At 43.1% G+C, this 23,653-nt stretch overlaps 2 protein-coding genes across 7 annotated transcripts; one reads left to right on the forward strand and one right to left on the reverse strand.

Moving 5' to 3' along the window:
* Window positions 1-1,318: 1,318 nt before the first annotated feature.
* LOC6583905 lies at window positions 1,319-14,307 on the reverse strand. Of its 6 annotated transcripts, none has more exons than XM_044009847.1 (7): window positions 14,059-14,307; window positions 7,805-11,384; window positions 7,524-7,731; window positions 6,457-6,693; window positions 5,895-6,394; window positions 5,671-5,837; window positions 1,319-5,608 (listed from the first exon to the last, which is right to left on the reverse strand). In XM_044009847.1, exons 2-7 carry the CDS (start codon window positions 11,168-11,170, stop codon window positions 2,776-2,778), a joined length of 7,311 nt encoding a protein of 2,436 aa, XP_043865782.1. In that variant the 5' UTR covers window positions 11,171-11,384; window positions 14,059-14,307; the 3' UTR covers window positions 1,319-2,775. The 6 variants fall into 6 exon arrangements, with proteins under 6 accessions (XP_043865782.1, XP_043865779.1, XP_043865791.1 ...); XM_044009844.1 differs by having other exon boundaries at window positions 5,671-5,840; XM_044009856.1 differs by having other exon boundaries at window positions 7,725-7,731; window positions 14,059-14,306.
* Window positions 14,308-17,525: 3,218 nt separating this feature from the next.
* Window positions 17,526-19,135, forward strand: LOC6583907 (putative GPI-anchor transamidase). The gene is made up of 6 exons (XM_002009533.4): window positions 17,526-17,682; window positions 17,765-18,276; window positions 18,340-18,457; window positions 18,529-18,639; window positions 18,701-18,861; window positions 18,942-19,135. The coding sequence occupies exons 1-6, from the start codon at window positions 17,623-17,625 to the stop codon at window positions 19,030-19,032; spliced, it is 1,053 nt and encodes a 350-aa protein (XP_002009569.2). The 5' UTR covers window positions 17,526-17,622; the 3' UTR covers window positions 19,033-19,135.
* The last annotated feature ends 4,518 nt before the right edge of the window (window positions 19,136-23,653 follow it).

Genomic DNA, 23,653 nt, shown 5'->3' on the forward strand with positions numbered 1-23,653 from the left:
GGAATTTCGGAACCGAGATACTATGAAAATATAAGCGAGACCAGCAGCTGTAAGCGCCCAGAGGTAGACTATGCTAAAATACATCGAATTTTCACTGGGAATTTGGTTTGGACTAGTTTCTGAAAAGTTCTTGAACTGAAACTTAAGCCTAGAAAAAGTTTTTACTCGATTTTTGGCTTTTGTGTTGACATTTGCTGTGCAACAAAAACGCGCAGCTTTCAATTTATTTCAGATAAAAAGAAAATAAATGAAAAAAAAAAAACAGGATTTGTATGTATGTATATACAGAGCAGTATATATAAATAGTATTACTTATAGCATATGGGATTTATTTTGAAAATGTTCTCGCAGCTAATTGGGATCCTTCATTGCTTACAAGTCTATAAAACTGAATTTAACACATAACTAAACGTAGGTATAATTTGTATACGATTTGTATTTCATTAAAGTGCATTAGATGACACAGCCACACACACATACATACTAACACACACACACACACACACGCACTCACACACACACATGCACACGTGAAGGCAGAGTTTGCATCAGTTTTGGTCCATTTGAATGGGTTCGTAGGACCCATGACATTTCGACGCAGCAGTTGGAAAAGTATATATGAATATATGTATATATATATAGTTTCTAGATCTATTAATAAATATGCATTTACTCTCTTTGCTTTTGCTTTTTGCAGGCTAAACGACAACCGAAATATACTCAACATTCATAATTTGATTTTTGTTTTGTTTTTATATGTTTATAAATACATTTGCAATGTTTTCAACAACAACAATTGAATCTCTCTTATGTATCGTAGAGCTATGCTGTGTGTATGTATATATATATATATATATATATATATTATATTTATATATACACATATAGATATCTATATCTTATATGTAATTTATTTTGTATGCATTCTGAAAGCTTTCAACGTAAGTGCGATTTATTGTTTTTCTTCGCTTTGTTTTGATAATTGATTTGATCGTCCTGTTGCCTTATCGATAAGGGATAGCCGATAACGATAACAAAATACCTATGCCCTAGTCTTAGAGAACAAAATGGAAACGGAACAGCAGAAATCGATGTAAATTGCAATGTTTTTTTTTTTTTTTTTTTTTTTTGTTTAATATATATGTATTTTTTGTTTATTGATTATTTGTTGTGGTTGTATTTTGTTGTTTGTGTTTATGTCTGTGTATAAATATTTACAAATAATAATTGAAATGAAACATAAATTAACTTTATACTTATTTATATATGTATGTGTGTGTGTGTGTGTGCTTATATACATATATATTAATATATATGCGTGTGTATGTATGTATGTAAAATTGAAAAATAATTTCTATATGTAGCTTGGGTATTCCTTTTTAAAACTCATTTTCTCTTCGTTATGCTGACGCTTTGTATTAACTAAATAATAATAATTAAAAAAAAAAAAACTAATCTTAAAATGAAAATTAACTCTAAGTTTGCTTCATAGGTTATGTGTGTGTCAGTGAGTGTGCATGTGCGTATGCATGTATGTGTGTGTGTTTGTGTTGTTGCTGTGTTATGTTTATAAAGAAACCAATCGGTGCAGACAGCTCAAGGCAGATTACACAAACAAGAAGCCCCCAAATGAGTTCGTCTTCCCCACAAAATCGAAACCCAAGCGCAGCTGCTGTGTTTCAGTTTCGGCATTGTTGGGTATATGAGTACACACATATACATATATACATATGTAAGCTATAAGCATGCTCATTGAATGGAACACATTTTGGCAACTTTTAGTTTGTGCTCTGCGAAAGCGACCTCACTTCTCTATCTCTCTCTCTCTCTGCCTCCTTCTCTCCGTTTCTTGTTATGTCCCTTGCAACTGCTGATCTATATCTATATATAGCCTATATATGTTTAATGAGAGCTATATAGTATTAGTATTATGTATGCTGGATGCTAACAACTAGCAATTTGGTATCTATAATACACGAATGCCCAGTTATTTTTCAACATTTCGCTTACTCTCCTAAATGTGCTCTAAAATCTAATAAAAAAATAGATTATGTATATATATATATATATCCATATATATATATATATATAAATAGTAATTATGTATGGTATTTCTGTTCTGATCTATCGTGTAACGATGTTAACTTTGAAGGCTGACTTAAAAAAAAAACACATGGTTAATTCATTAAAACACACACCGTTTAACGTAATACTAAATCCTACCAAGTATATATATATATATATATGTATGTAAATATATATATATGTATGCTTAACACATTGTATACATACATATTTATATATATATATATATATATAAATATTGTAACAGCATATTTCCTTTCCTTCATCATGTTGTTTGTCGTTAAATTCTTCACCTCTCTCCTTCTCTTTCGCATCCATTTGTATAGTTTTCAACTCTAGCTGTATATATGCAAATATATATAGATATATATGTGGTATTACTATACCTAAGCCTAGCCTATCTTTAAGTTTTGTATATTCTCTTTCTTTTCATGTTTCTCTCCTGCTTCCTTTGTGGTTGATTCTTATGGAATACATGCTTAGTCTTAAGCCTAATGAAAAACACCCTGACTCTGATCTCTGATCTGTGATCTAACCTCAGTTTCCTTCGCTCAACTTATCCTAGTATTATATCTTTTAAAATGCATATGCTTCTGCTTCTCCTATGCAAATTAGTTTCTGTTCGATTCGCTTTCCTTCACTGGCAGGATTTTGAGTTCCATCTCTCACGGCAGCCGCTCAGGCCAATCATCAGTCCTTGTGCCCGCCGGCATCCCCCGCTGATTTGCCGCCACCGCCGCCGGCCATGTGCTGCGGAATCACCGTCAATGTTTTGGGTATCTTGGACATGATGACGTTGTCGATGAGCTTCTGCTGCTGCTGCTGTTGCTGCTGCTGCTGCGGGGTGAATGTGATTCCTCCAGTGCCTAAGCCGCCGCCGCCGCCGCCTCCACCGCCACCTCTGCTGCTCGTTGCCGTCGTCGGCTTCCCTGTCGTATGCGACAGCTTGCTGGCCGCGGCTGCCGCAGCGGCAGCTGCTGCGGCGCCGTTCAATATATACTGATTGGCATCCGGAAAGTTCTTCCACAGCCACGAGCTGTTGCTGTCCAAGCCGCCGGCGCCGCTGCTGTTGCCGGCAGCCGCCGTTGCCGCTGCCAGCGCATTGCTGAGCAGCGGCTGAAAGTTTGAGGAATTTGCTCCAGTGGCATTGCCACCAGCAGCTCCTCCAGCTCCAGTGGAATTCTGTGGATTGCTCAGCGGCGGCATCGGCTTGGGCGCCAGCCTTGCCAGCCGCAGGGCACTGCCCGTGCCGACTCCTCCCTGCTGCAGCGTGGGCAGCTGCTGGTACTTGTGCTGCTGCTGCTGTTGCTGCAACTGTTGCAGCTGCTGGCGGGCCGTTTGCTGTGCTGTCATTTTATTCATGCCAGCAAAGCTCTGCGATTGCTGCAACGCCTGATGCTGATGCTGCTGCTGCTGTTGGTGTTGTTGTTGCTGCGAGTGCTGCTGCTGCTGCTGCTGTTGCTGTTGGTTGGCCTTCGGCTTGGCGTTCGCCTTGAGCACCTGGTCGCGCAGCAGCTTCTCGCGCCGCAATATGCACATCCGATTGTAGTCAATGATGGAGATTAGGTATGGCTTGCCGCCGGACTGCACCTGCACCTGAGCGGGCAGACGCCGTCCGTCGGCCGTTTGGAAAAGCGTCGGCGATTTGCTGGGCACTTTGTGCTGCTCCTTGAGCGGTATCAGCGTCGGCTTCCAGCTCTTGCTCTCGTGCCGCTCCTGCGGCGTCAACGTATCCGGCAGCATTATCACACTGGGCCCCGGCCCACCAACTCCACCGCCGGACGATCCGGTGCGCGGCAGCTGCAGCCGCTTCCCGGCCAGCGCCGGCAGCGTCGCCGTGGCAGAGGCGGCGGCGCCACTCGTGCGTCGTCGCTGCAAACTAATCAATTCGGGCGGCGAGCTAAGCAGCTGCGCCACATTCGGCGGCGCTGGCTTTGTCACTGCCTGCTGTTGTACCATTGTGGGCGTGGCATTGACCAATAGTGGCTTCGACTTGACCTGCTGCTGCTGATGTGGATGCAGGTCGCTGTGGCTCTGGCTGCCGAACTGTTTGTTGGCCAAGTGCTTCTCGCTGGATGCAGCGGGCAGCTTGTGATTGGGCTGCTGTTGTTGCTGCTGCTGTTGTTGTTGTTGTTGTTGCTGTTGGTTGACAAGCGGCACAATCTCCACCGCCTTGTTCATGCCCAGCAGATTGGTCTTCAGTATGCTGCGACTGTTGGACGCACTGGTGGGCACCAGCGGCGGCGCATCCTTCGAGTGCACTGTTTTGCCCGGCGAGTCATCGCCGACGGTAACAATTGGCGTCGCAGTTGCCGCGGAGGCACTGCCACTCGTGCTCTTGGCGCTGTCTTTGGGTCGCGCTATGATTGTCACCGCATTGGAGCTGAGCTGCTTGGTGAGCTTGTCCACGGAGACGTTGCGCAGGTTATCGAGCGGGAGCATTTCGCACTCATCCTCCTTGTCCATGTCCTCGTCCTCGTCATCGTCATCGTTCAGCTCCACCAATGGAATGCCGGGCTCCAGCGGGCCAGAGGACGACTGATCCAAGCCGCTGTGACTGTTGTTGCCAGTTGCTTGAGATGTGGTCAGGGCGCTGGCCAAGACGCTGCCGCTGCCGGCATTGGGCGAACTGGAACTGCTGGCATGATTGGCTGATGGGTTGGCGGCATGCGGCGAGGAGGATGTCGACGACGATGAGGAGGAGGCAGCCACGTTGACGACGGCATCGGCGGGCACTGCATTGCCGCTGGCATTTTGTGCCTTGGCATTGCTTTGCAGGCCACCGCAATGGCCGTGATCGTAGGAATTGAGGCGTTGTCGCACCGTTTGCGTGTAGACGCTGGCATTGGAGGAGGCGTGCGCAGCCAGCACCAAATCTCCATTGCGATAATACTTCTCCAAGAGTATGAGATGGCGCAGAAAGGAGCTCTGATTGCCATATGGCTTCTGTAGCTCCTCCCAGAGGCGGCGCGTCGGCTCATCGTACTGCAGGAAGGTTTGAACGCGCGTCCAGCCCTCGGGCGTGCGCTGGCTGCTACTGCAGCCAAACGGCACCTTGAACTGCACACCCAGATCCTCCTCGCCGTGAAACAGTTCGCGCATCGAGATGTTCGGATTGCCCCGCAGCACATTCGAAATGTCGGCGCCTGCCTTGCCCTTCGCACCCGCACTGGCACTCGCACTCGCATTGGCATTGGCATTGGCATTGGTATTCGCATTCGCATTGGAACTTGAATTGGAATTAGAGGATGCGACATCCGCAGTTAGATTCTGCTGGAGTATGGCCTGCAGCTTGGACATTTGCTTGCTGGCGTTGCTCGCATGCCCGACGGGCGTTGTTGAGGAGCTGCTCGAGTTGGAATCGGTGGGGCCGTCATAGTCTACCACCATGGGCAGCTCGCTGGAGGCATCATCACATGCAGCAGTTGGTGCTGTGCCGGCGCCCGTCGCAGTCGCGGCATCCTCCTCATCCACCTCGGAGGCCTCGTTGCTGCCCTCCTGCAGATTGTGGACCTTGAGCAGCCTGCGGAATGGATTTCGATTAATAGAACTTTACTTGAATTCGATTGCAATGTAATTCCTCACCTCTTGCGATAGTTCTTGACAAACTCCGCCTTCTGGGATTTGGTACTGTCCGGCGGTTTCATCAGCAGATTGGCAAAGTACCGGCACAGCTTGCAGACGGCGGTGCCGACGCCCAGTTGCACGGGTATGCCCATCTCGCTGAGCGCCTTCTCCAAGCGATCTGTGTCCTGCTGAGGATTAAAAATTAGTGGGCTGCCGAACTGTGACCAGTCATCGCTGCTTACCGAGGTAATATGGTACATGTGATTCTTGCCCAGCCGACGCTTGCACAGCACACACCCCGAGGACTGGATGACCGTGTTATAGTGCGGCTCACAGAGCCAGACGCTCGAGGTGCCCGGTGGTATCTCGAAGTTGAGAAGGCACTTCTTAACGCTCTTGCGCACGCATTTGCGCCGCAGCGAATGGCTGGCCGCATCAGCACAGTCCTTGACGGCGCACGCACGCTGCGCTGCCGATCCAGAGCCGGAGACGCCGCCGGCACCAGCCGAAGTCGAGGCAAACTCTGCATCGTTCGCGTCGCCGGCAAAATGCTTATCCATGCTGTTGCTGTTGCTGTTGCCGTTGCCGTTGCCATTGCCATTGCCGCCGCCAGATGCGTTGCCCGTCTCCAGGTGGCCGGGCGCGGAGAGGCGCTTCTTGTATGAGGGCGCATTGGCACGCCGGTCCACATGGCGGAAACAGGCGTCGCACAGGCAATTATCCACAGTCAGCTTCTCCTCATCTGCAAGGCAAACTGAATGAGTAAATGGCCACAATGGCAGCAAGCCCCCGGATGCCACCTACTTGCGAGTATCTTCTGCTGACGCTCCACAGACTTGATCTGGCCCACGTGGCAGGGCGTATCGTACAGTCCGAATTTGCCGCTGCAATAGTAGCACTGATCCTCGCACAGACGGCCGGGATGGAACTTAAACGAGGACGCCTTCTCCGGTATCAGAATCTTCTCCTTCTCATCCTTCTTCACCATCTGATAAAAGCCGTGCTCCAGCTGACCGCCCTGACCCTCCGAGTGCGATGAATCTGTGTGCACAAAACGTATTTACATATAGATCTGAACGGATATTATAGATGTTATAGAAAGTTCAAGTAAATAAAAAGTTTAATTAGTTACAGCCAATATCAGTCAGCAATTGAAAAGCGCCGATTGGTAGTGGACCAACTGGGCTGATTAATACTGATTGAGTAATGCTCTGGTATGGGAAAAGTGGCAACTATTTCCAGTTACGTTAGTCACTGCTAAACCCTCGAGTGCAGGGAATAGAAGAACTGAAATTGGCCATTGTATAAATAGCTAATGCAGATTAGACTATATTTAGATCTGATTAATAGGGAGTTAATCGAAGGCAATTACAAATTAGCTAATAGAGACTAACACTAGATCAACTATTAGGCAATGACAAATTAACTAACAGAGACTACAGTCTAGTCTAGTCTCTCTATTTGGTAGATCTGATTAACAGGGTATCAAAGCGAAAGCAATGCTGAATTAGCTAATAAAGGCTACGCTAGAGTTACATCTATGTCTAGTCTAACTAATAGAGACTAGTCTATAGTTTGACTATATTTAGTAGATCTGATTATTACTAATAGAGACTAGACTTAGATCAACTAATAGTCTATATTTGGTATATCTGATTTATAGGGCATATCAAAGCAAAGGCAATGCCAAATTAGACTTAGACCTATATAAAGTCTTAATACTAATCCTCAAGTTACTAATAGAGACTAGACAATAGTTGGATCTGATTTATGGGGCATCAATCGAAGGCAAACGCAAACAAAAACAAAAACAAAAACAAAATCGAAAACAATAACAAATGCAACACTCAAACAAACGCTCGGCCACCAACCCAGGCAATTCTTGGAGGACGCATTGTTGTGCTGTTGGTGTTGTTGTTTTGCTGTTTGTTGTTGTTGCTTTTGCTGCTGATGCTGATGCTGCTGCTGCTGCTGTTGCTGCGGCTGCTGATTGTTATTATGGTTGTTAAATCGGTTAGTTGTCTTGCGTCCCGCGTTACCCGCATTATTCAAATTGTTTCGATTGCCCGCACCTTCGTTCTGCAAATGAAAAGAAATTTTGGAAGGGATTAGCCAAAGATCTGAAGCTCCACAGCTCCGCTAGCCGACTTACCTCATTCTGTATGGTGTAGTAGGAGTCCTCGGCGTGGGCTCCGTGCTGATCGGCCGCACGATCGGTGGCGCCATGGCCGCGTGCGCGTCCCTTTTGGAATGTCATCTTGAGCGACTGGCGACGGACGCCGTGCGCCGAGCTGCTCACATTGCCGGTGATGCCGCCTTTGCGTGTGGCGCTGCCCATGTTGCCGCTGCCGCTTCCGCTGCTGCCTGAAGCTGCTGTGCCGCTCGTGGCAATGCCTCCAGCCGGACAGATGGCCGCGCCGTGCACCACAGTGCCAGTTGGCACACCAGTGGCGCCGCCTGCACCGCCATTGCTGTTGCGGTTCAGCTTGATGACGGTCTTCAGCGTGCCGCTCGACTCGATGTGCGATGCACTGCCTCCCTTGCCCGCCGATCGCTTGCCGCTCTGCTGATGCTGATGCTGGTGGGGGTGCACGGCGCGGGTGTGCGTGTGTATGCGCACCTGCTCGGCGGCCTGGTGCGTGAGCAAGCCAAGGTGCTGCAGGTGCCGCTCCTTTTCGCGGCGCAGCTCGTCATCGCTGTCCAGCGACAGCTTCAGCTTGCCATTGGCCTCCGCTTTGGGCAACTGCTGCTTCTGTTCAGCGGCGACGGCGGCCAACGGCTTCTCCTCATCCAGCTCGGATAGCTGCTCCTGCTCCAGCTTGGTGCCCGCGTCCACTTTCAGGGCCAGCTCCATGTCCATCACGGACTCCGGACTGACTGGCGCGGCGACAGCAATCGCATCTGTTGTCGCCGTGGACACGTTCTCCTTGTTCTCCTCGGGATACTCGCCGCAGTCCTCGCCGGTCAGGCATTGCATATCGGTGTCGGCATCCGCTACAGCATTCACTTCCGCTTCCTGCTCCTCGGTCAGAGGCTCAACATCCAATGCAACCAGCATTTCTCTCGTCATCTTTTTCTTGGATGGCTCTGGCGACGACTCCATCTCAGACTCCAGCTCCGGCTCCGGTGTAGTATCAGAATCCCTATTGGACGCCATCAGGTGCTCCTTATCCTGCACTTGATTGTGCTTGCTGGCGCTTAGCGCGTTGCCGCTGGCATCGACGACGCCCTCCTTGGCCAGCTGCTCCATAATCTCGCTTTCAAAGTCATCTACATCGTTCTCAGCTTTCGCCGGCAGCTCATCCTCTTTGGCCTCGCCATTCAGCTCGCTCGGCAAGCTTTTAGCTTCAGTTGCAGCTTCTACAGCGGCTTTCGGCTCGGCTATCTTTGCCGCCTTCTGCGTCTCCAGATCCGTGTCATCGCTCTCGTCCACGCGCAACTCATCCATGGTCGTTGTGCTGGACTCATTCAGTTTATCGTCCAGTTCAGAGTCCGGTTCCAGCTCAAGCGCAGACCCCTCCGCTGGGACCGGCTCCTCGTCAGCCGTGGAGGGCACAGCAACAACTGTTGTTGCTGTCGGCGTCTCTGTCTCGCTTGCAATTTGGACAATCTCGCCCAGCTCGGGATCCTTCTCGATGCCCAGATTGTTGGCCAGGAACTCGGGTTTCTTATAGAACTGCTTAACGCTAATCGCGCTAACGCCTTCGCTTATCAGTTCGGGACTCAAGGACGGCGCCTTGCCATCCTCCATCAGCTCGACTTCGGCTTCGGCTTCGGCTTCAGCCTCGGGCGCCTTCTCTGTCTTTTGCCGCGAGTCCTCCGCAGCTGGCTCGATGTCCACGGTCAGCGGCTCAATGCCATTGGCCGCAGCAGCAGATGTGGATGCAGCCACTTCGGATTCTGTCTCCATGCTCTTCACATCGAGCGTCTCCTCGAAATCGTTCACGACTTTCTCCTGCTTGATGTCTTCGACTGCCAGCAAATGCTCGTCCATGGACATCGATGTCAGACTGTCCTTGGAGTCCTCGTCGCCAGCTGTGCCGCTCGTCGTGCTGGCGGCCAGCGAACTGGAACTAACCGATGCGGCCTTGACGGCCAGCAGACTGCGATTCGCAGAGCCCACGCGCCGTCGCTTAGGCGGCGCTGGCTCCGTGGGCGCCGACGTCGGAGTATTCGCGGTTCCGCCAACTGCCAGCAGACCCGGTGAGCCCGCCTTGCTGTTGCGCGTGGCACGCGTGCTGGCTGCAGATGTGACGGGCGTGACCTTCGTCTGCGGCCTGCCACGTCCGCGTCGATTTCCCGATTGTGTTGCGGGCGTGGGTATGGGCGTTGGCGTTGGCGTCGCAGTGGGCGTGGCAGCGGGCGATTGAGAGCTCTGAGCAGAAGGTTCCTCACCGTCCGGTGGCTCCACCTTGATGGTCAACGTGGCCTTGGCCTCATCTGCAGCATCCTGTTCGTCCTCTTCCACCTTGACCTCGACCTTGGCGTACTTGAGACCCAGTTCGGCGTCATCGTCCGAGCGCTTCCGCTTGAGCACCTGGTGCTGCTGTTGCTCCTTGGGCTCTGGCGGAGCGGGCTTTTTTCGACGACCGCGCGCCGGCAGCGCTGGCTCATTGTTGACCGTCGATGATTGTCGGCGATTGCGGGTGACCCGTGTGTTGTTGTTGTTGCTGCTGTTATTGTTGTTGTTGGCCAACGCCAGCTCCTGGGCGTGCGCTTTGCGTGTAACGCGGTTGCACGTATTTGATGCTGTGGCTATCGCTGCGGCTGCTGCAGTTGTTGTAGGCGTGGGTGTGGTTTCTTTCTCTTTCTCCTTCTCCTTCTCTTTACAGTCCTTGGTGTCCTTCTCCTTATCCCTATCGCTTGGCTTTGCATTGGCATTGGCATTGTCTTTTGTGTCTTTTGATTCCTTCGGCTCGTTGGCCGCATCCTGCTCGAGCATGTCAATGGCATCGCTGGATTCCTCCTCCTTGACCAGCAGCTCCTCCGCTGGCTTAGCGGCTACTTCTTTGGCTTCTTTTAGCTCTTTGATCGACTTGCGGGAGCGTTGCAGCTGCACATTACCTTTGTGGCTGCTGCTGCTGCCACTGGGCAGCTCATCACTATCGCTGCCGATCGGCGTCAGCCCAGAGTCAGTGGCGTCGCGTGCCTCCCGCTTGGATGTGGGCGACGAGTTAAACAACAGCAGCGGCGACGAGTGCCGTGTAAAGCGCACACTCTTTGCTGCCAGTGCCTCGGAGTAGGTTCTGCGCGGAGTGCCGCATTCCGTTATCAGAGGCGAAGGTTCGTCTGATCGATCTGGTGTTCCGCTTTCAGAACTTGGTTCCTTGTCCGTGTACTGTTCAGCATCAGCTGTATCTTCAGTGAGTGCTGCTGCAGCTATTGATGTGACTCCTCCTGTGGCTGCTGCTGCCGCTGCACCATCCTCGCCCTGTGCCACGTCTACCTCAACTGTTGGCGATGCATTATTATTATCCGCCTTTGCCCCTGCTGCTGACACTGGCTTACGCGCCGACATCCTCGAGCGGTCACTGGGCAATGCTGGTGACGCTGCAGTCGATGATGTCGACGCTCCTATTTTGACGACGCTTGAGCTTCGTTGCTAGCCGGCTGCTCCACCAGATCTAGCTGCAGCTGCTGCTGCTGTTCCTGCTCAGCCCGAATCTTGAATCTCTCTAGCTGCACTTTAAAACACTTTAAGTCGTTGTGATTTGGTCCCATTTGTTGACTACCTGCGAAATATTGGTAATTATATTTACATTTATATATAAATATTTATATATATATATATATACATATATACATTAATTAATTACACACTAGCAACGAAACGTTGATTGAATATCAGTTACTTTCTCAATTTACAGTTAATATTACAAATATTGCACATACGCCATGTTGACGTTATAAAAGATCTCAAACCCGATAGGCAACAGGCAGCAGGAACAGGAAAGGGAAACGTGTTAAGAGCTGTGTTAGAATTGCAAAATATTTATATACACACACACACTCGCACACACACACACACACACACACACACACAGATCGCAATTACACCCCGTCAACATTTGATGCCCCTCCTTCACAAATGGCAGCCAAAAAGCAAAACGAGTTTGAAAGCAATAACTACAACAATAGCAGCAGCAGCTGGGGCCGCCTGAAAAAAAAAAAAAAACTAACATTACGAGCTACTGAGAGCGCGGAGTATACAGGCATTCAAATTGTGAGCGCAACAAATTCATTGGCAGAAAGCGAATTTGGAGCGTCGCTGCCAACACCAACTGAGGCCAGCGTACATTGCCAACAATTAGAGTACACATAAAACACACACACTTACACATAAACACAAAATAATAGATTTCAAAAAATAAATAAAGTAAAAGAAACACGATAAGCATTCAGGCTGCTGATCCTGTCACTTTATTGGACGCATTAAGCGCAGCGACGACGCGCGTGTGAGATGATAGGCGCCATTTTTTTTGCGTTGCCTGCCAATAGAGAGCAGCACAGAGCGCACTGAGCGAGAGAGTAAATTTGTTGGTTTGTCAAATTGTTGTTGGCAATATGCATGCACAGCACAGTTGGGCGCTCTGTTTTTCATTTGCAGCGAAAATCTCGAGCACGTAAAACACGACCTTCGCCTGGCCTGTGCAATTCTTGGGCTGCAATTGTATAAGCATAGCACCAGCAGCATAAATACAGGAGAAAATCTGCCTCCATTTCCCACTTCCACTTACACTAATACAGAGCACAAAACGGATTTAACGTCACTCTCGCACAAACACACTCACATTTAGTGGGAACGATGTTCACAATCTCACGTACACTAACGCAGCAGTGCGCTCTTCATCGTAAAATGACAAGCCGAAGCCGCCACCACCCTCTGCAACGAAGGCGGTGGAAGTTGAAACAGAAATGACAGCGACAACAAATAGCGAATAAAGGAAACAAAAGCAAATCGCAAATAACAAAATCAAAATGAAGTATACATATTAACGAACAACAAATATTCACACACATACATACCAAGTGTATGCAAAAGAAAAAAAAAAAAAACAGAATTAAAAGAATTGAGCCTTAGTGCAGTAGTAAACACACTTATAAGCACACGGGCATGTATCGGCAGCGGTCCCGGGCATTCGGCCCTCTGTAAGTTATTTCACACTCTTTCGTTTTTTTCGATTGTCAAATTTCCGACTCTTACTTTTATTTGCGTTGGAAAAAAAAAACTTATAACAAAAATAAAAAACAGCCGTTTAAATTTGTTTAAAATGTCCGATCAAATCTGGCTTCTAGTTGTATGCTGTTGCACAGCGTTGCCGCACGCAGAGATGTAGGGGTAAAAATATCGATAGGATGAAGAGTATCGTTCACCACATCGATATCTGAACTTGGACCGTTTCGATGTTTTATGGCTGCGGAAATTGCTACATTTGCAAATATGAAATCAAATTCGAGCGGATCACTGACAGACAACCTGCAACCAGTGAGAAACCTTATATGCCTAACTTTATATTGGGTACGTCATGGAAGGATTTAAATTTTTAGTTTTTATGAGCAACGCACGTGCTGTGTTCGCAATCGGGCAGAACTGGATCACGGCTAGATCAAGTGGGAAAATGGCCAAGGAGGTGTAGCTGTCAGATAATGCTAATTGCTAGAAAGTAATATATTTAATATTGATTTATAAGCGTATCGTTTCACATTAAGAGACGCAAACGAAGTACTAACGATCGTAACAGAATGTAAACAAATAATTTGCAAATATTGGCAACTTTGTTGATCAATTCGTCGTTTTTCTTTTGCGCTGAAAGTTTACAATTTAAGGATTTACTTTTACTACATTTGGTCACACTGAAGCCACAAATTTGCGCGTCTTGAGACATTTTGAATTAGAATAAAATTCTTTAATTATTCGTTGGGCGACATTATGTTTAAGAGTTTGCAAATTTATTTCAATTCAAAATCAAGAAACGCGCCTAGATGTTGTTTGAGCCGGAAAGCTAAACCTGCTTGCAGGTGGCCGGGTTACGCAGCTGCACAGAAGATTCACCTGCCACAGATGAAGAGCAACATTTGAAAAGGGTACACCAGGTGATTTACTTGTTAGGTCGTTGGTGATAAATAAATTGGCAAATTAAATTAAGCTGATAGGATTGATTTAATATATTTAGGCAATTTGTTTTGGCTTTCTGGCAGTTTATATGATTTTTGAATTTTCTTTTTAATTATGCATGGGAGCATTTTTGTTTGCGAATGATTTGCCATATACGCATACTTGCTAAGATTTCGATGTATGTGTGCATGTACATAAACAGCTCTCGCACGCACACCCGAGCAACACATGCATACACATTCAGACACCAACATACACAGCGGGCACATAGCCACAACGACGATACTTACTTAATTCTCTTTTTTCAGAGTCGCCGTCGCATCATTTGCGAATTTTCCGCATTTATTGTTATTCAATTGTACCGAAATCAATCCGCAATCGTTAATAAATTCAAAGTCGGTGGAAACGCGGTCAGTTTGATATACAAATGTACGAAAAAACTGCACAATCCAAAGCAGAGAAAAACAAAAAAAAAATAATAATAATAAAATAAAATGCAGAACCCGAACCGACAGAGTTGTGAACGCAAACACGGTACGAAGTGAAATAACAAGGCAAAATGGCAGCGCACAACACGCCAAAGAGAGCGAGAGCGAACAAGAGAACAAGAGAGCGTCGTCAAAGCGGCGAAATATGTATTCGCCGCTGACTCTGACTCGACCACATGTAAGTGCTATCTCTGAGATACATTTATACCCTACAAACTAGCCCCGACTTGAAAGCGAAAAATATATATTTTTAAAGGATATAAACTGATTATTTTCGCAATATTTCAGTAATTATTCAACCAAAAAGCTGGAGAATCTAATAATATCGATATATATCGTATGACAGTTGTTACTAATAACATAACATGCCTTTAACTCACATACATACGTACGTACGCCTATATTCTGACACCGGCTAGCCGTTTTTGACAGCAGATTTAAAAAGTTTGACAACTTACTATAAATGTAGGGCACGCACAAGTCGCTGTCAGCTCGAAAATTGTCTACTTACTTGTTTTGTGCTCTGCTGCGTTGCTGGTTTTGGCCTGCTGCACGACATCGACTGCAAGGACTACAGTTAAGAGCAAACGCTTCGTTTTCGGCTGGGGGTAGCAATAAAACTAAACCTAAGACTTTCAAGAAACTTATGGCACATATTCAAGCATACAATACTCTGATGTTCTTCGATCCGCCTGATGTGGCTGCTGAGTTTTCGCTGTGCTTTTTAGTATGCAAATTCATTTATTCATATCGCTTTTGTAGCTGATTTTCTTTAACAGTTGCTGCTAATGCTGATGCCGCCGCCGCCGCCGCTGCCGCCGCCGCCACCAATACCTCAGTTGCTGATGTTCCCGTTGTTGCTGCTGGGACTGGCTGGTCTTGTGTTAGTTTGGCGTATTTGTCGTATTTTAATGGGATATGAAATGACATTTTGATTCAAATATGGCGCAAGCTCTAAAGTACTCTGGAACGGATGCATTTTGATGTTTTTCTTTTTTATCACAGCAAAGCAACAATTTAACTATTGAAATATATGCATGTACATGTTTATATTCCGTTATTGCTTTAGGTATTTGTATTGGTAGACGAAAGCACGACGAAAGCACACGATGTTTCTCTTTCGCTGTTTTCTTTTCAATTATTTTTCTTTTATTTATTTTCTTTTTCTTTTTTTTTTTTTCTTTTGTTATTGTGGCGCCCTCGAGCTGGCGACGCGGTTTGAAGTGGAGAATCCTGCAAGTGGCAGGCTAAGAGTCCAGTTTACCTTTTTATGACAACACACACGCACATACGCACGCAAAAAAATGCAGGTGTGCGTGTGTGTGTGTGCTATATGGGTTAAAGGCCAACTTAATTGCCCGGCAAATTGCTCATTGTGCCACTTGGACGTGAGTAAAGGGCAGAGGGAAAATCAATAGACCACTATATGTACATATCTCGGCTTCTATTAGCAATAATTGTATTTCAACAAAGGTTTTTTCACAAGTGTATCATGCCTGCATGTCAACCCCATTGAACACGCTTACAACTGGGTCAAGGTCAAAAGGATGGACCAAACTAGGACATTGCGTAGCTCCATCTCTGCCTGCGCTGCCAGCCTACTACACTGATGTAACTGCTGCGCATGCAAAAGCTTCTGGCAGTTATTATTATAAAAAGTCAAGGATACTCTTGGCCATCAAGGATCAAGATGTGCTGAAGTTTTCTTCTTAGTCGTGATCGACATTGAATTGCATAATTATAAAATTTATAATATTTCCGTATATATAGCTATTTTTATATCTATACCTATTCCTCCTTTAATAGAAAAATAAATATTGTTATGTAAATAGCGATCTGAAAACAATGGCAGCCAACATATCGATAAATTAGTGCACAAATACATACATTATTTATGTAGAGACAAACACACGCACAGATACTCATACGCACGCAAAATCAAGCACATGACACACATGCAGCCGTAAATATGTATGTATTTGCATACATATGTACATACATACATACATATATACATATGGATGGAAAAAGTCGCCTTTTAATTGTTTTCTGCAGGCTTTCGCAGCACACCCACTCCACTGATTTCACCTTTAAATGCCTGTTTATACATAGAGTAATTCATATAAATACATGCATATGTGTGTATGTGTGCATATAAAAATATGGCAAGTAGAAACTGTGGGCTCTGGCAGACACATTAATGTACATACATACATACATAGATACGAACATGTACATACATTCGCAGCACACACACGCATGCAAATGTATATGTGTATGTATTTAAGCGCTGAAGGCAACAGAAATTGGAAAACGCAATGGCCGACAAACGCCACGCAGCTATCAGCCATGAATCTCAAGGTAAAGCAGAAGCGACAATATGCGAATATCAATGGGCAGGCATAATGCACAACAATAAACGGATGAAAAATGAAAAGAAAACTTCCGGCAGAGCTCAAGCTCAACACTAAATGGTGAAAAACATATACACACACTCTCATACATGCTCAATATTCGCCCAGACTAAGAGAAACCAAACCCATATTCATGCATTCGTTTGGAAACCCACGTGAATCAGAGAGCAAGAATCATTTAGAACAGAAAATACATGGAGGAATTGAATGAGCGAAAGAGGGAGAGAGAGAGAGAGAGAGAGTCAGCGAGAGTACAAGCGATGTGATCGCGATTGCGAGATGTTTGCGGCGAATTCAGAGAGTTTTCATAAGCATTGTTGTTGGTTAATTTTCTTTATTTTCGCCATGAGAAAAGCCAAGTACCTTTGTATTTTTAATATACGCATACATATCTATATGTAAAAGCACATTTAACATTTGAATATGCATTTTACACATACTCATACACATGAGTATATTTGTGTGTACATATACATATAAGCATGTGCACGAACTGCTTTCGGCTGACGTGCTGTTTATTGCTCCGTTTCTCTCTCTCTTCGTCTTCGTCTTCGTCTGTTTTGACCGACATGCCAGCGTCATTTATACGCCATATTGGATTGTTTGAGAACGCCATTGGCGTTTTTCTTTTGCTTTTTATGACCCTTAAAGTTAACCTTATCAACAATGCCACCTATCATTCGAAAGCTAAACATATGAACTTTATGTTTTAAGGCAGAAATGGTTCATAAAAGTCATTTTAATTTGCGAGAATTGGCATGGAAAATGTTGGCAATTAACAACATTTGTTGTCACATAGCCAAGCGTTGCCAGAAGGGTGACTGACAGCACTGGCAGCGCTGTCAGCTGTTGCCCCACACAAAACAACTGGCAGCTCTGTGCAGGAACAGGGCTGGCTCAACGCCGGCATACAAAATAGAATTCGGGAAATAATAAATAAAAATTTACAAATATGTTACACAAAGCGCTTCTACTAGTGCTTGCCATTATTCAAATTAACGCCGCCGAATATGTAAGTAGCGCGAGTAAACAGTGAAAAGACAACTTAGACCATTGCAAATAAATATTGGCGTTGCTCTGTCCCCCATTTATAGGACACCTCAATACTGCCAGAAGCCTATATAGATGCCGCTCAACACTCGACACATACAAACAACTGGGCCGTGTTGGTGGATGCATCGCGTTTCTGGTTCAATTATCGTCATGTGGCCAATGTGCTGTCCATTTATCGGTCCGTCAAGCGTCTCGGTATACCCGATTCGCAGATCATTTTGATGATTGCCGACGATATGGCTTGCAATGCGCGTAATCCGCGACCCGGCCAGGTGTACAACAATGCGAATCAGCACATCAATGTGTATGGCGACGATGTGGAGGTTGATTATCGAGGCTACGAGGTAACCGTCGAGAACTTTGTCCGTCTGCTAACGGGCCGCACTCAAAACGGAACAGCACGCTCCAAGAAATTGCTCTCAGATGCGGGCAGCAATGTGCTCATCTATTTGACTGGACATGGCGGCGATGGCTTTCTGAAATTCCAGGACTCCGAGGAGATAACCAGCCAGGAACTGGCCGATGGCATACAGCAAATGTGGGAGAAGAAACGGTAAGAATATATAATGAAAGTTCAATCTGCTGGCGCTTAGCTGCTGCCCTTGTTCGCTTCCAGCTACAATGAACTATTCTTTATGGTGGACACCTGCCAGGCCGCGTCGCTGTACGAGAAGTTCACATCGCCCAACGTATTAGCTGTAGCCAGCAGCCTGGTCGGCGAGGATTCGCTATCGGTGAGCAATTGCGTCTGCTGCGTCTGACACTGCTTTGTTTATAATATCTGTATGTATGTATTTGGCAACAGCATCACGTCGACCCCTCGATTGGCGTCTACATGATCGATCGCTACACCTACTATGCACTTGAGTTTCTGGAGAAGGTGCAGCCCTTTAGCAAGCGCACAATTGGCGAATTTGTAAGCAGCCAGTTTGATCCTCACCGTGGCTTATTCAATAGTTTCTTTTGCCTATTTACAGCTGCAAGTGTGCCCCAAGCGCGTCTGCATCTCGACTGTCGGCGTTCGCAAGGATTTGTACAGACGCGATCCGCAGAAGGTGCCGATCACAGATTTCTTTGGCGCCATACGTCCAACACGCGTTTCCACTGATCGCATCAATGTAACGTTGGCCGACGAAGAGTATGTCTAACTCATGCTATACTATATATGCTATATTATAGGGGGCAATTGATTATTATTCATTGAAATCCATCTTGCAGGGACTTCTACACTGATTTCGACCACATGCCACCAAAGAAGCAGTTCAAGATCGTCATTCAGCCGCAGTTCATAGCTAAAATAAATAAATAAGACTTGGTCCGGGAGCGGCGAGCAAATAAATGAATTCCAAATGTGCACATTTCATGTGATAATATTAACTTTATTCGTAAATACATTTCATTTCATTAATTTATATCATTAATAATATTATTATTATTATTATTATTATTAATATTATTAATATTAATACAATGTGTAATTTATTAAATGTGTGTATGTGTGTGTGTGTGTGTGTGTCTCGAATCGTGCTTTAAAACTTGTCAATTTCGGGCTTAGTTCGTTTCATTATTTTATTTTGTTTTTTCTTGTTTTATTATTATTCATTATATTTTGCTAACATTTTATTTCCGTTTCCTTTGCCCATTTACATCAATGTTAAATTATATCATCTTGTTTCAATTTTCTTTTTTCTTTCTTTCATTCGCTAATCCATCAAGTAACATTTTATTTAAATTCCAAAACTAAACAAAGATTGATGTAAATATATATGTATATATGCTAATGTGTGTCTGTGTATCGTGTGTGTGTGTCTTGTATATATTTATATAAAACGCTTGAGCCAGTCCTTATGCCTGGACACTCGTACAGCAAGTAGAGTCCTTGCCTATGCTGTCGAAAAAAAAAAAACATTTTGTCTATAGCTATTCTCTCAATTTTTTTTTTTTTTTCATTTTTTGTTACTTATACACAAAAAATGTTGTTGTAAGAGTAACAATGGCATTTTCCTGCACTTTTAGCAGGATGATCTTTTCTCTATCCTTTCATTGATTTATGTGTGTTTTTTTTTTTTTTTTTTTTTTTTTTTTTGTAAGGATCTACCTTGTTTTTGTTTATGTATATATATTTTTTGTGTTTCGATTTCATGTCGAAAAAATGCCAAATATATATATATATGTATATATTTGTGTGTGTGTTTGTGTAAGTTTTAATAGCTTTTATTGCATCAGTCCCATTGGTTTTGAGTTGTTGTGTTTATCGGTTATCGTTATCGATTATTTTGTGGGGGTTTCTTGATCGAGTTAAGCACCATAAAAAGTATGTACTCCCCTTTTAACTGGCATACACATAACACACGCTCTATAATTTACTTATTTTTTTGATTTTTATATATATTTTATATTGATGAATTTTCTCTTTGAGCCTTTTTTGAAACAGGTCTGCTTCAAGTGCTTCTGCTTCGAATATCGTTTATATCATGCATAGCGAGTGCTGCCTGTGGTCTGAGTGAATACTACTTAGGATCGTCTACATGTGTCTATGCGTATGTGTGTGTGTGTTTGTTTGTTTGTTTGTATGTGGATGTTTCAACTCTTGTAAATGTGTTTATTAAAAATTAGCTAGCTAATCGGGGCAAAAGCAAAGTTTTCTTTTGCTTCTCTTTACCTTTCTTTACTCTTTTCTAACAGTATCTCTAGTGCGTGTGTTACATGAACGTTACTCGCTACTCGTTACTCGTTACTTGTTACTCGCTACTCGTTATTTACAAAGACATAAGAGCATATTGAAGTCATGTACTCGCTAGTCTACAAAAATGGCCTGGCCTAATTCCGGGAGGTTTTCCTTTTGGATACGGTTCGCTTCTCAATGTGTACTCCACTATATATCTATATAAATATAACTGAATGAATGGGAATAATCGAGTTGGAGAGGGAGCGGGTGCGGGGGGTTGATTCATGGTGTTTCTAGCTCAAATGCATTGCAGTAAAATGACAATTTATGGCCTAACACTTATTTGATAACACACAGTGCAAAAATATGGTATCATCATCATCATCATCATCATCATTTGCTCTTTCACTACTTTTTTTTACGCATCTATATACCATACATATATATTGTATATGGGTATATATATATATATGTTGACTATACTTTTCCATTATTTAATTATTTGTATTCGTAATCTTATATTATATATATTTCATTAATACACATACAGTTATATTCTCTTATGCATGTACTCTTATGCATTTTTAACTGCTGCGTTTCATATGCGGAAAACGAAAAAACAAAACTGAAAGACAACTTTCGCTATGGAAAATCTTTTCTCTATCATTTTCTCTTCTTCTTTTAACTCTTTTGTTTTTCTGTCTCTTGAAGGCAATTTGATGTCAGACTCTTGCTTTAAACGTAATTACATTTCTCTTAGCTATATATTATTCACTTGTTTTTCTTTACCATTTATATTCTCTGTATCTATGAGTGTTTGTGTGTGTTTGCATGTGTGACTGTGTGCTTTGTATGTGCGAGCGAGAGGGAGCGCGTATTTGCTTCGTTTGTGTGGAAGGCGTTAGGAATGGTTTTTGTTGTTGTTACTTTGGGCTCGGTTCAAAACTGGGGGTATTATTTATCAAGTTTTGCCATATTATAGATTTTATATCTTCTAGTTGTCCTGAAATCGTAACTCTTTAGTGGAAATTTAATTTTTAAGAATATCTTTTCAGCATGTTCGAAAGAGACAAAAATAAAACTATGGCTAGAGAAATTTATAGTAGAGAATGCAATGGAATAACCTTTATCTGCTGCTGCTCAAGTCGTTAAGCTCAACTTGTTTTTTATAGGCAATTTTCGATCTAGGAATCTAGGAAATTTAGTCTATTTTGATTCGATGCGTCATTCTCTTTGCAATTTCTCTAGGGAAACTTGAATAGGTTGGCTTAAATTGCTAAAGATTCATTCAGTTGGTCTATTCGTATACCCTGAACGGCAATCTATATACAGTTCACGTCTGCTTCGCATGTCTTCAACTTGTTGCGTCTCACACTGAGCGCCCCTAAAAGTATGCAACAGTTCTGTTATTTCTTCAGAATTTGAAGGACGATGCGAAATAGTAAATATTGTCGAAATATTTTCAATTGATTTGCTAGAAAAAAAAAAATAATAATAATAATAAAAGCTTGGTTGGAAATCGTGGGGAATCGCAAGAGCTAAGAACTAAATAAGAAACGAAAAAGGAAATTATTTAAGAATTACATTTATTAAAAATGTTGTTAAAAAAAATGTATACAGACAGCAAAAAAATCAACAAAATTAATACATTTACAATAAACGATAGTGCGACATCGATATCGATAACGAACGGCATCGATCGATAGCCCGATTTCAGGCTGTTTTCCTTTTTTGTATGTTTGTTTTCATTCTCTCAGTTTTATGATCATTTTTTGTTTTTTTTTTGTTTTTTCATTTTATTTTCTTTTCTTTTTGATTACGACGACGACGCTTTCGCCATATAAAATATATATATATGTATTATAAATACATACATATATACATGTATATATGAATAGTTATTTGTATGTACTATGCGATAATTATGTTTAGTATGCATATGTATATACTATATAGTCATATACATACATAATAATAAATGAATACAAAAAAAAATTATAAATGAATAATTAGAATTAGTTTTTTTTCTTCTTTCTGTTGATCAAGTGTACAAGACAGGATACATACAAACATACAAAAAAAAAAAAAAAAAAAATTAAAATAATAATAATAATAATAATAAACAGTTGTATAACTTTGTATGCAAACATTTTTCATCATCATCTCAATTATTTAATAATTAATATTATATTAGATTAGCTTAGGCTTAGATGTATGGGTGTGTGTGTGTGTAGTTGATTAAACTAACATTACAAAATATGCAATTTAAATAATTTAAAGTAGAAGCTTGCTGTAGCTTTTGCCGTGTTATCGTTTATCGATAAACGTAGCCAATCGCCCCTCGACACTCCCACAACACGCTCACCCCTTAGCCCAAGCCCGTTACACGCAGCGCAGCGTGTGTGTGTGTGTGTGTGTGTGTGTGTGTGTGTGTATGGATGTGTGTGTGTGAATTTCTCTACAAAAAAAGTACTTAAAAACCAGGGACAGTAAAAACTAGCTAAATACGACTTTAGTTTATGTATATATATGTATATATATATATATATATATATATATATATATATATATATATATATATATATATATATATATTAGATGTATGCGTGTATATATACCTTATATGGTTGATTTGCAGTATATATATATATATATATATATATATATATATTCAGATCTGTGTGTATATATAGATAGATATATGTATATATATGTATACATATATATAAAAAAAAAAACAATGTATTCTTATAGCTGTAGACATTACATGAGTGTGTATCTTTGTGTATATGTGTGTGTAGGCGTGTTTGTGTGTGTGTGTGTGTCTATAGTCAACCATAATTGATTAGCTCAATTTTAACTGATCTTAAATCAACTTCCATATGAATAAATGTTAACACTTAAATTAAGATTTTCTTCTTATTTTTGCAATTATTTTGCATTCTAAAAATTTTGCATAAAAAAAGTTTATTATAATTATATACTTATGTGTGTGTGTGTGTGGGTGTGTGCTTATATATGCATATATATAGATATATATGTATATTAATAATGTATGTATATAGTAAAAGCATAATTTATTTAGTTTAAAAAGTCCACACACACTTACACACACTCACGCACACACACACATACACTTTCGTAATGCCATAAAAAGCACAGAATTCAGTTCTAGAACCGAATGAGAACAACACAAAACAAAAAATCTATTTAGTTTTTCATTAATTCTTCTTTGTTTTTTTTTTTTTTTTTGTAGCCAAAA

This window comes from Drosophila mojavensis, unplaced genomic scaffold, assembly GCF_018153725.1.
Source record: "Drosophila mojavensis isolate 15081-1352.22 unplaced genomic scaffold, ASM1815372v1 contig_136, whole genome shotgun sequence".
In the NCBI taxonomy this organism is placed as follows: Eukaryota; Metazoa; Arthropoda; class Insecta; order Diptera; family Drosophilidae; genus Drosophila; species Drosophila mojavensis.

Excerpts from the sequence above, each read along its gene's own strand:
- LOC6583907 (XM_002009533.4), top strand. The coding sequence starts at position 17,623 with ATGTTACACAAAGCGCTTCTACTAGTGCTTGCCATTATTCAAATTAAC. Across the intron at positions 18,640-18,700 it reads AGCGCACAATTGGCGAATTT|CTGCAAGTGTGCCCCAAGCG; the intron begins GTAAGCAGCCAG and ends GCCTATTTACAG. Across the intron at positions 18,862-18,941 it reads GTAACGTTGGCCGACGAAGA|GGACTTCTACACTGATTTCG; the intron begins GTATGTCTAACT and ends TCCATCTTGCAG.
- LOC6583905 (XM_044009844.1), bottom strand. The coding sequence starts at position 11,170 with ATGTCGGCGCGTAAGCCAGTGTCAGCAGCAGGGGCAAAGGCGGATAAT. Across the intron at positions 6,395-6,456 it reads TCAGCAGAAGATACTCGCAA|ATGAGGAGAAGCTGACTGTG; the intron begins GTAGGTGGCATC and ends TTTGCCTTGCAG. Across the intron at positions 5,841-5,894 it reads ACATGTACCATATTACCTCG|CAGGACACAGATCGCTTGGA; the intron begins GTAAGCAGCGAT and ends TTTAATCCTCAG.